At 36.3% G+C, this 12,950-nt stretch overlaps 1 protein-coding gene across 2 annotated transcripts in view; it reads left to right on the plus strand.

The window, feature by feature from the left end:
- The window catches only part of kcnh2b (potassium voltage-gated channel, subfamily H (eag-related), member 2b), a 190,562-nt gene that overhangs the window by 15,172 nt on the left and 162,440 nt on the right, over positions 1-12,950 (plus strand). For both annotated transcript variants that reach the window (XM_027149854.2, XM_027149852.2), the window contains exon 3: positions 5,006-5,236. In XM_027149854.2, coding sequence (XP_027005655.1) covers positions 5,006-5,236 — 231 coding nt within the window. The remainder of the gene's footprint in view (positions 1-5,005; positions 5,237-12,950) is intronic.

A 12,950-nucleotide genomic window follows, 5' to 3' on the forward strand; every position in this document is an offset into this window, starting at 1 on the left:
TGGAACACCGACTGCACCCCAGACCTCCTCAACTAACTCACTAACTCACTAATGCTCTTGTGGCTGAATGAACACAAATCCCCAACAGACACACTCTGTATAGTGGAAAGAAGATTAGAGGTTATTATAGCAGCAAATGTGAATTAAATCAGGAATGGGATGTTCAACAAGCTCATGTGGGTCTGATGGTCAGGTGTCCACAAACTTTTGGCTGTGTAGCATGTTTCATCATCCTTGTCTGATCAAATTAATGGAGGGGAGCTAAGTGTTCTTTTTTTAAATAAGGCAAATCTGAATACAAGACAAACAACAAACATATCTGTCAAACAAAACTCTCATTTTTGACAACAAAAATCCATTAAAATATGAGGTCCATAAAGAAAAGGTTACAAAGGTTGTTTAAACTTGGGTCTGTGACTGAGTGAAGGACCAGCAGGACACCTTGCTCACTTGTGTTTCCAAGAATAGGCAAAAGGATGAGCATGACATAGCAAGGACCTTTTATAGGCTCCTCACATGGAGTCAAGGTCACAGCATGACAGTTTTTTTTTTTTTTTTTGAACTTAACAAGCACACAGGAATACTTCACTGGATCTGAAGAAAAGACAGAACCTGTATAAGAATGTAACCACAATATATAAGAGTAACAAGATGAACTATAACATGTTTTCAATTTTTTTTAAAATGGTCAAATCTAGAATATTAATCCATTTTTTTACTGCTAAACTCAAAATCCTGTGTTGCAGCAGTTTCTGCAAAATCCTGTGTTGCTGTGAAGCCTCTCAATCTGATAAACTATACCTAGCATCCCAAAATAAATCAAAATGCTGTATTTAGTACTAAAACACCTCAGTAAAAATATAGAGGTGCAAAGTGACCTTGTGCTCTTTTCACAGGTCTCTCCTGTGATGTTGAGCCTGCCTGAAGCAACGCCATAAAAATGCTTAACGAGATAAACAACTCATTTACGATCTTCACAACTGCCCCTGATGTTCATCTGTGCCTTGCTTCTCTAAAACTTTTTTTGTTGTTCTTTTCCTTCTGTCCCAATTAACTACTGAATCATTTGAGCAGCATGCAGTGTAGTTTATAGCCCTGTGTGCACACAGGCTGCACTTTCTATGCAGGATCATCCCGAGTGATAAATATCAGCTAGCGGTAATTACAGACTGAAGTTTTAGTGGAACGTTCAGGTCAGGGCCTTGCTTTTATTCACGGCGTCATCCTTGAGAAAGATCTATTGCTGCCAGGATTGGCAAGGACTCCCAAATACGGTATGGAAATTACAAATGTGTTGGGTTGTTAAGCTGAGAAGGGAAAAGGTTGTGGAGACTGACAGTGGTGGGCTACAGCAATCAGTGTTCCAGTCACACGTCAGAGTAATGGCTTTCTCAGAGGCATTAAACTTATCTTAGAATAGTGTAAGAAGTTTGGAGAATTATTTTAGTATATAGAGTACATGTTTTTATGTTTTATAAAAAAGACAAAATTACCTTGCCCATGTACAGTAGAGTTCACAATTTTTGGGGGCAATTTCTCTGTGTGTGTCTGTTGTAGTACTACTTGTATTCCTGCCTTAAGGAAACATGTTCTTTGCCGTATTACAGATTTCTTACTGTTCCTGACACATTATTCCTCCACTCTTACATTAATACTTCACACACTACAATATCACGCTTCCCGCCTCCTTTCACGTTCACCTCACACACATATTGCTGCATGACTAAACTGTGAAAAAGGTGGGCAGAATAAGCTAAATAACCTCAGTTCTTAAGCTAACGTAATGTTTTATTGGGTTTTTACACACTCAGTGTCCACTCCCTACAGAAACTTGACTGGTTTCTCATACCAGCGCAATAAACACATCAGATCCAATTGTCCCAGGTCAACCTGACCACCACATAACCTGACCACAACTGACCAGGACTTAGTTTGACTACCGCACAACGGGACCACGAATCAGTCTGACCACCATGCAATCTGACCATGAATCAGCCTTACTACCGCACAACCTGACCACGACTCAACCTGAGCACGACAGAAAAGCAGTATTATGACTCACACAGCTGTGGGCTTTTAAGATAAAAAAAATTCCATATGGATCCTTGACCCATAAAATACATCTTTGTCATTTTTTTTCTATCTGAAATAATTAGAATCCTTTGAAAAGATAATTTATAACTTGCTTTGCCATATCAACATAAGGAAAATGAGTCAGTGAGGAAGCTTTCTCTCTGACATGTTTGGTGTTATTCCAACTTATTTGAAGACTAAGGCTTAGATAATTCTTCTACTGACAGATATCTGAAATGCATCAGTATTTTATTGGTATGAATATAGTCGAGAGTTTATAAATTGAAGACTGATCGTTTGTATTGTTTTTAACTTCAATTTTTTTTAACTGATCTACTTTTTAATAGATTTTTAATGCGCTTCCATATTGTATGCTTTACCCATCAGCCTTATAGTTTGTTATGGTTTCCTGAATGTCCCTTCAAGAATTGTGTGTAGGAAGTAGCTAGAAAGATTTTTTGGTAAGTAACAACATACTGTATGCTTTATAGCATCTTTTAAGCTACAGTTAACATGCATGATATTAAGCAACAATATGTGCAAATAATTTTCTCCATTATATATTTTATTGTGTTTATTATTATTTGTTTTTCATGTTTCAATATTTGATTGTCTAGTTTTGTTTAAGCCATTCTTGCCAGCCATACTTCTGTGTAGACAATGAATGACAACTGAAGGACGGAGTAAACTGAACTGTGCAGGAAGACAATATGTAATTGATATTGCAGTAAATAAAGCGTCATGGGTATTTAGCATTTTTATCGTTCATCATTGATCGACTCTATTGGTGCCAAGGTAACTGCCCAAATGTCTATTTTGTACCAGTTTGTGGTATAGATGGTCAAACAGAATGTTTGTGTGTGTGTGTGTGTGTGTGTGTGTGTGTGTGTGTGTGTGTGTGTGTGTGTGTGTATATATATTAGAGAGAGAGAATAGTTAAACTGTCTATCAGCAAAACATCTTTAGATGTTTAGGTTTCTGCTTCATCATATAAACTGTTTGGATAAGAACTAGATATGGTTTCTTGATCCTTGCACGCATACAGTCTGCACTCCTGATGTCTGGGGAAACTGAACTTCTGATTTGAACAGTTTAGTGACTGCTGATATCTCGTATTTTTGTGAGGTGTGGAATGGAAAGCTACAAAACGAAAAGCTGTGGATGATGCTCTCCAGGCCTCGAAGTTATGTCATGAGTCAGGCCTGCTACCATAGTAGAGAGTTTTACTGTGCCACCCAGAGGAAGCTTTCTGCAGCCTAACTGAGACTTGGCACTGGAATGAAGCACCTTCTGTGGGAGCTGGCACTGCTGCCAGAGTGATAGGGGAAATGGAGAAGGGTTATGTGAAGGACAGTGGGCATATGTGTGAAGGTACAAACATGTGTGTGTGTGTATGTCTGAGGTCAAAGTGTTAGCTTTGATTTATTAATTTATTCATTTATGTCTTAATTTAAACAACCTAAACAAGATTTACATTTTTCTTAATTGCAATAAATTTTCTTCTCTTCATATACAATTCTATTTACAGTCTCTTAAGAAATCTTTTTATTCTCATGACAAATTCAGGTATACTTAATAAATTAAACTATATTTAAGAATATATTTATTTTTTGACTTTTTTTTTTTTTTTTTTGATAAGATAATGTTCCATTTTGTCATATCAGTGGAATTTAGATGATCGGGGATTTTCTCCTCACTTTAGGTCGTGTGTTTTAATTGATACTCTTTGTAGCATTTGTAAGAATTATTATGGGATCATTTCATCAAGCTGATAGTGTGGCAGTCCTGTGGGCGGAGTCAGAAAACTACATATGAAAAGCAATAAGGTTGGTTTAAAGACATTTGCTACCAATGATTGCCTGAAGGCTATGACCTTTAGATCTCACCAGATGCAGCTGTCTTGGCTTATGATGCATTCCCATGCCTCTACTGCTCTCTTTTTCAGTTTCTGCTATTTTTGGAGGCTTTTAGTCTTCAGAAAGTGAAATATATGCACAGTGAGGACCATGTGATGAAGTGTTATGTCACCTGGGTTTTACCTTTCTGACCTTAATAACTAGTTACTTCAGTTGTGATTAAGGCATCATATCATCAACGTTTTCATTTTGCCGATGATATTACCAAAAAAAAAAGTCTCTAAAGTAGTAGCATAAAGCAGACCCACTGTCAGAGAAAGTAAAGATTCCTATGTGGCTCTAAGACAAAACGAATAAAAAAAAAAGAAGTATGCAAATAGATTTTAATACCCTCGAATACAAGCTTTAAATATGTGTTGGAGTTCAGAATCAGAGCAACAAGAAATGTGTCACAATCACAATGTTTGACACCTGGGATTTTTTTCATCCAGGACGGAGAACACAATATAAAATAAGGAATCCTAGAACTAGTATTTGGAATAAATTCAAAGATTACAAATACTGTATGTTTTGCATCTTGGAATGTACTGTTAGAGAAATATGAACAAAGTTGATTCTTTTTCTTAAACAGCACATGGCATTTAATATTGGGCAAATTGAGTACACACACACAGCAGCAGCGTGTAGCCAATCTAAACAGTTGTTCTCTTAACAGTCTCTCCCAAGTTGTCTCTTGAAAGTAATAAGGCAAAAAGTGCACAATAAAACCTTCCCTGAGAGATATGAAGTCTGAATACTTACATTTACAGCTGACACTGGGGACAAATTTCCAAAAATTATAAAATAAATAAACTATTTTTTTTTAGCTAATGTGGAATCTCTGCCATACAAGTTGCTTTATAACATAGAACAAGTGCATTGATTAAAAAAAAAGAAATAGATTGCATTAAGTGATATCAAATCATTAAGTTGTATTCACTAACTGCTACATATGAGTTATATTCAAAACTTTCTCTTTTATCTCTCTCTCTCTCTCTCTCTCTCTCTCTCTCACTCTCTGTCTTACTATGATACAGGTCGAAAGTTTGTCATAGCCAACGCACGGGTGGAGAACTGTGCCATCATCTTCTGTAACGATGGCTTCTGTCACATGTGTGGCTACACGAGGGCCGAGATTATGCAGAAACCGTGCACCTGTGACTTCCTGTATGGGCCGCACACCAAGCGCCTGGCCATTGCACAGATGGCTCAAGCGCTTCTGGGCTCGGAGGAAAGGAAAGTGGAGATCACGCTCTACAGGAAGGACGGTAGGATAGCTCTGATGTCTCTCCCTATGATAGGAAATGACTAATGATGCTTTGGATGCTGAATTGTTGATCGCTGTGTGTGAGGTGCCTCGTGGCAGCAATTCAGCATCTGATATGAGAGTTTAAACCTGTTTTTTGGAAGGGACCGCATTCGCTGTGAGTGTATCCGCAGGAACTGTGTAGGATTTATAGGATTAGACATTGCTTGCTGGCAATCTGTCTGTGTGTCTGCATCATGACATGGATTAGTTATTGTACTGATTACTTACTTAGCCTTGAGAGTGCATTAAAATACACATTTGCAATCCAGAACGAGACTAAAACAAAGGCACTGTGAAAGAACAGAACAACAGGCACAGAGAAAAAGAAAAATCTGAGAAATGGCTTGGGGTATTTTACTGATAAATTAAAATGATGAATAACTGCAGGTGTTTGCATGTGTACATCAGATCAAGGGAGGACAAGGTTATTGCAGCAGCTGTTAGTTGTCATCTGATCAGATCACGTTTCCTCCTTTTTTTTTTTTTTAATAGCCTGCAATGATCGGACAGCACGTCAAACATACAGTAGTGTTCACTGTTTATTTGCAGTGCAGAACTGATTATTCTATAAGCTTTTCTGACTGAGCTAAAACTCTCACTAATGAAACCATTCAGCTGATCTGTGACTTCTTAGAGAAAGTGATCGTTCATTTTTCTAATGCAGTATTCAGTAACCATGATGTATAATAATTGCAGGGCTAGCATGGGCACAGTCCTGATTTATTTTTGCATAGGCTTTGAATAGCGTAACCACAGGTTAGCTTTGAATCTATGTGACTGTGCAGTGAATGCAAATGAGCTTTGGGTCACAAAGCAGATTTGGTTGTTTTGATAAGAGGAAAGAAACAGCATTGGGGACTCTTGTGCATGTTATGTAACACAACTTCACCTTCTCACCCTTAATATCGCTGTCTATTCATAGTCCCTTGCTTTTCATGGTATTTATCACCTGCCATTCAATCTGATGTGGAGACACATGAAAACATTTACATTTACGGCATTTAGCAGATACCCTTATCCAGAGTGACTTACATTTTTTTATTATTTCAATTTACACAACTGAGCAATTGATGGTTATGGGCCTTACTCAGGTATCCAGCAGTGGCAGCTCAGTGGACCTGGGGTTTGAATCCATAACCTTCCGATCAGTAGTACGACACCTTAATCGCTTAGCTACCACATCCCATGAAAACACAAACACACGCACGAGATTACATGAACAATGGCACACAGAAATACATGCACAGAGATACTATGTACAAACACACATGCATATGGGCACATGAGCACATTCATGTGAACACGTACACACACAAGCACATGCAAAAAGCACAGGGTATAATCGCATGATGAAATGACTAGCCATGCATAATGCATAGAGGGAAGCACACCCTTGTGTTATTTATATATAAGCTTTGTATGAAGGAATTCCTTTTATGCCTTTGAAAGTGTGCAGCTACATAGTGGAGGCAGAGGGACACACACAAGGGAAAAGCAGGTCAAATATCATGTCTTCCTCTCCTTCATTCCAGTGCCTCCATTCATCTGGTGAGCAGTCTGCTGGCATCAGCCTTCAGAATGATAAATCACTGGTTCTCATGCTCAGTTGTCCTATTCCTGATCTAACCGGCATTTAATCCATCACTTAAACTTCAATGTTCAAATCTACTGTATGGAGAGAAAGCGTGTGTGCATGTTCTTGTGAATTTGCGTCTGTTTCTTGTGTTGTAGAGTCTGTGTGTCTGTAATGGATCCTGACTTCAGGCCTTTGGCTGCCAGTGGGTGAAGAAAAATGAGGAAGGACGTGCTTTGCTTGACATGGGGCATTTGAGAGTAAAAGACAAGTGTTTATCGTAATTCATTGTGGTGTAAAGATCAAGTCCTCCCAGTAGTAACACTGGATGTTTTCGTTACACTTTGAGATATTGTAATTGATGTCGGAAACCATAATAAAGAGTTATAACTTTATGGACATGGAATACAAAAATAAATTGCTAGACAATTGCTATACAAATATTTTGCTAGCTTTCATGAAGAATAGGGTATCTGGCTCGATAACACGTAAAACCTTTAATATGAGTCTATATTAATGTATAGCTTTTTCTTGTAATTTCTGTTAGATTAATTTATTTTTGCTTTCAGGCCAAAAAACATTGGCCTCTATTTAAAGGCCATATTTATTTTGACTGACATTTCTATTATTGAAATGTCTACTGTATGATCTATGACAAAAGAAAAGAAACAGGAAAAAACCTAAATCTAATAATAGAAAAATGTAATCATGTAAAAAAAAAATGGCCTCAAATACTCCATTTTGAATTTGATATGGCTCTGAAATGATTCTAACCAATCAGCTGTTCTACCCCTGCAAACACATGAACTAAAATGCCCTTTTCCCCATGTAGACTACAGGTCTTTGGCTTTGCATGTAGAAAATCATTTTACACAGAACATCAGTTGCCTAGAGATAGCATTTTCATTTCCTTAAGTGTGATGTTTACCAGCTGTATAGCCAAGCCTGAGCAAACACCTGCTCAAAAATCCCATGTACATGGCAATAAGTAAACACTTATTTAGTTTTTTTTTTCCTGGGACATTATCACCAAGTTGAATATCCACTCTAATCACTCGTTTGTTTTCATAAAAAGGCCTACTTTTATTTATCTTTTCTGTCTGATGATTTGTCTAAAGTTGAAACGAGAAGAGTTGAAACACAGATTACTGTGGTCGAGGGGCTACCATGAGTCTGAAATGGCTTACAACAACACAGTCCTACTGTTCAATCTTACAGCCTAGGGGTCCAGACCAAAGAAGATGCAGACAGTCATGCCTGAAAGGGATACCACAATCAATAAGCATCATATCATTGTCACAATGAGTCCACACTTTGAGAACACACCAGAATACTTTGTATTCTCATTGAAAAGTTGAAGAGGTCCACTTAAAGGTCTCCTGTGTTGCCTTAAGCAGCATTTAAGATGATATCAGGGCAGAGTTAACTCTATTGAATTTAAAGAAAAAATCCATCCTGTGCATCCTGTGAGTATTTAATGTTAAGCTTATGTGATAGAAAGATTTATAGTATGATTAGTTTACATTCATTTAATTCAATTCAACATTAAGTTCAATTCAGATTTTAAGCAATGGTCACTAAGCAGCGTAACAGAAATATATTAATTCAGAAACGTATCCTTGTCTCTGAGACAGCAGAAAGTGTGATTATAAATGAATTCCCTTCTATAACTGTGTACTATGTAGTCAAAAAGAAGACTTTATTTTTGTTGCATATACATTACAGCACTGTGAAGTCCTTTACTTGTCATATCCCAGTTTAGAAAGTTGGGGTCAGAGCACAGGGTCAGACATGATGCAGCGCTCCTGGAGCAGAAAGGGTTAAGGTCCTCGCTCAAGGGCCCAACAGTGGCAGCTTGGCAGTGCTGGGGCTTGAACTTTGACCTTCTGATCAACAAACCATACCCTTAACCATTTGAGTAACCATAGCCCCTCTTAAAAAAAAGTGCAATTATGTAACCGGGAAATTTATTCTAATTATAACAAGAAGTCTATTGTGTTAAAATGATTGTTAAACTGTTCAATAATAGAGACTTGAGTGCAAAACTTTTGTGGCATTGTTGCAATCGCAGTCCTAATACTATCACAGAAAGTGTAGCTCTAAGCCATCATTACAAAACTTTTCCAAAGCCTTCCTCATACTTTCTAAATGGTATCATTCACAATAAACTGTAACAGAAAGGACATTGTGTACATTTACATTATTTACTGTCCAGTGTCACTCAAAGGAAGATGGGTTCCCTTCTGAGTCTGGTTCCTCTAAAGCAGGGGTATTCAATTAAAATTCAAAGAGGTCCAGTTACTAAAATTTCCTCCCAGCAAAGGTCCGAATCTTATATTGTCACTTAAAATAGTGTACCCTCATGTTAATAAAATAAATAACACATACATTTCTATATAATTTATTGTTAAATTTCAAGTGTTTTCAAAAGTCTGAACTTGTATGACACTTGAAAAAATGGAAAACAATACTGTAGTTGTCTTTACTACATGTCAAGTAACAGACAACAGACACTGAATTTCTTCTGAATAAAATAAATAAAAAGTGCAAACACAGCTTTGTGCAGCCTGAACTTAGGGCCTATATTTCAAGTAATGTAAAACATTCAGAATCCTTTGAATAAAATAAAAGTGATTTTAATCTTTAAGAAAAAAATTAAACAAAAGACTTTTGAGCTGCAACTTTTTTAAACATTAAATACATTAATAACACAGGAACCTTAGGCAAAAGAACATTTCAAGTAAAATAGAACAGGGCAGAATTTACTGAATAAAAGAAAAGTGCAGAGCTTTGAGCAGCTCCCTTTTTCCTCTCTCCTTTCCACCTCTCCTTACTCCCTTTCCATCTTCCATTCCTAGTGAGAGAAATGGGCATGTAACTGTCCTGCCAGCAGAATCTTAATTGTCCTGCCAGCGTAATTAGGTGCATTACTGCCACCTTCTGCTCTGGAGTACGGAACAGAAACAATCTGTTTCTGGCTTGGCTTTTGATGACGCTCCTGTCGTAATAACTAGATTAACTGCGCATGAACGATAGATTTATCTTTTTATTAATATCAAAGAGCTTATATAATCTTATAATATTAGATTATATTAAGGAGATGCTTAATATGATATTAGATTTTTAACAGGTCCTGGCAGACCAGTCACGCGGTCCGGATCTGGACCGCGGTCTGCCATTTGGTGATGCCCGCTCTAAAGTTTTCTTTCTCATATTATCCCAGCTAGTTTTTTTTCTCTCCACGGTCGCCTCCGGCTTGCTCATAGGAATAAATGAATTTTAACTTGATATGAAACTTTTTTCTGTTTATATACTTCTGTAAAGCTTATTTTAAAAAAGGTCCATTGGTATGTGCACTATACAAATAAATAGATTAACTGAATAATCTCATATATGACATATTGGTGTATTTTTACTTTGGTTAACAGTAACTGTTGTCTATGACAAAACACACACACAATGGCTCTCTGTCCAGTTCTCTTACCCCATCTTTAAGTCCTGCTCAAAAATATTCCAAAGCTTAAAGTTTTTATGGTAATAGCATCATCAGCACCACTGCTTCTGTCATGCCAGGAACTAGCCACGAACACAGCACAACAGCATTGAATAGCTGCAATTAATTCTGGACCTTTGAGTTCAATGTTTGCTTATCTTCACCACTTCCATATTTGAGTTCTCATTAAAATGCCATTGTATGTCACTGGAAAATGGAGAGTGAAAAATTAAAAACTTTCGCGCTTTTGTGTTTAGAACAACAGTGAAACTTTATCATTATGCCTTATGGTCAAGATCTCTAATCTTATTTCTTCAATTAAACAGCACTGGATCTATGACACTGTAATGATTACTGCCTATGTTCTATGGTGATTATGTGAATAAAACCTCAACCAATAAATCAGGGCCAGAAACACTAAGGATTTAGTTTTTATACAGTATCTAATAAGAATAATATATTTAAAGTGTTTTAGGCTGGAGTTCATTTATGGCTTCCAACAATTGTGGGTACATTTGCATTTAGTTTCACTAATGATTATAAGGGTCTTTTCTATTCTTTTTTCTTTTCTTTGCTTTTCTTTTCTTTTCTTTTCTTTTCTTTTCTCATCTTTTCTTTTGCTAATCATGGACTTTTATTCATGCTATGTTTTGTATATGGCTTGTGGCTTCATTTGTGCTTATGTGCTGTTATCTAGGGAAAAGAGTTCTAGGAAGCGGATACTCTCCAGTAGCCTACAGTTATGTGAGGGGAAGGGAAAGATTACCGTGAAATCTAGAATATAGTCTCACAGTGCACAGAGCAAAATACTTTTTACTTTCTTTTCTGTTTTTTTTTTCTTCGTTTCTTTGTCAAACACAAATGCTGTAAGTTTTTCTCTTTTTTTCTGTTTGTTTTCCTGCAGCGTTTCGTGTTCCTTTCAATTTTCATTTTTTCTTTACTAAAAAAGTACACTTGCACTCTAACAGGATTTGAAATGGTTACTAAATGGTTTAAAATTGCTCTTGGGCGAGTGATTCTGTGAATTAGCATGCAGTAGCAAGTAGCATTAGCACTTAAATTTAAAATATAACATAGAGATAAATGCTAATCCTACTGAAAACCAAAAAGAAGCAAATAAAACCATTTTCCTTTTAGGTTTAGAAAAACTGATTTGTGGAACACCATGTATGAACTAAACTTGTACTGGGATGAAATACGATCAGTGGTGCCATAGCTAAATGATTAGATGTTAATTTAAAATCTGCTTTCTAGTAGCTAGCTAGAATATATGGTAATTAGCCTTTATTCCATGGAAATCAAGACTCCGATACACAAATTTAAATGTTCTATTTTCTAGTAATCATGTAGCTAACTAGGAGGTAGATACAGTATGTACTAATGCTCACAGCACAGTTACAATATCAGTAAACAAGTTGATAACTGAAAATATTAGTATAAAGTATTTTCATTAACATTTTATGCAAGACTGATCACTTTAATGGTGTAAAGGGGCATTTTGATTAAGAGTGCTGTCTAAGATAATAAGACAAACTTCAAAAGGCTATTTATACTCCCCTTCTGAAACTACTGGAACCACGGGGCCAATTATTAATTTCTTAATTAATATTAATTTTCTTTTTTGTTTTTCTGTCGACTGAAGACATTTGTGTTTGAGATAAAAAGATGAACACGAAGACAGTTTGAATTTCTTTTATTTCCTGTTTTTTTATAAATAGACCAGTTATTTTTGTGTATTGCAAAATGTGACTGATTACTGACATGTTACTCAGGTGTGTCCTATTAGATTGATTTGTTTAAACAATAAATAGCACTACACATCTATTCTTGATTTTAGCTTTCAGTTTCATTTGTGAATACTGAACCAGTTGTTAATACTGTACTTAATTTGTCATTAAATGGCTTAAACCAAAATGAAGATCGATCTGAAACCATTGGTGTAATAACAACCAACAGAAATATAGAGCTCATTCCACACGATACAAAGAACACACTGCCACCTCAAACAAGACACTAGACACTCAGTCACTAGACCGTAACCCATCTGAACCCCAAACAAAACAAACAACTCAAAGAGGCTGTGTTAAAAGCATCGCTATAAAGATTAATTGCTGTTTTCTTTAATTTACTATCTTTAATTTAAAGATTTGTCAGTTTCTTTCGTTTTTCTCACTTAATGTAAATAAAATGAAATGAAATCTGATATCCTAAACTCTTGTCTCATATCAATGTTTTCATCTCAAATTCGAACATCGTTGCTGTATAGCATAAACAAATGTTTGTAACTTTTACAATAGTTTTGGAGGGCACTGTACCTGGTAATAGTTATTTGATTTGAAAATGACTGCACCGTAATTTTCTATCATATGCAAGTGAAGCAACTTTCTAATATATTTGACTCAAATTGAGTAAATTAAAGTTAATCATAAAGTGAGAACGATAGCGGATAATACGGCTGAGTGGTTTTTCTAGTCGTAACATTTAATGAATCCCGACTGCTTCGTTGCCTGATGTTGGTTGCCAGATTACTGACTCATTACTCACTCAATAATGCTGTAATTTCTAGGTAAACATGAGACATGATGGAAGGAATAGTATATGCTTACA

Source organism: Tachysurus fulvidraco, chromosome 3, assembly GCF_022655615.1.
Source record: "Tachysurus fulvidraco isolate hzauxx_2018 chromosome 3, HZAU_PFXX_2.0, whole genome shotgun sequence".
Taxonomy (NCBI): domain Eukaryota; kingdom Metazoa; phylum Chordata; class Actinopteri; order Siluriformes; family Bagridae; genus Tachysurus; species Tachysurus fulvidraco.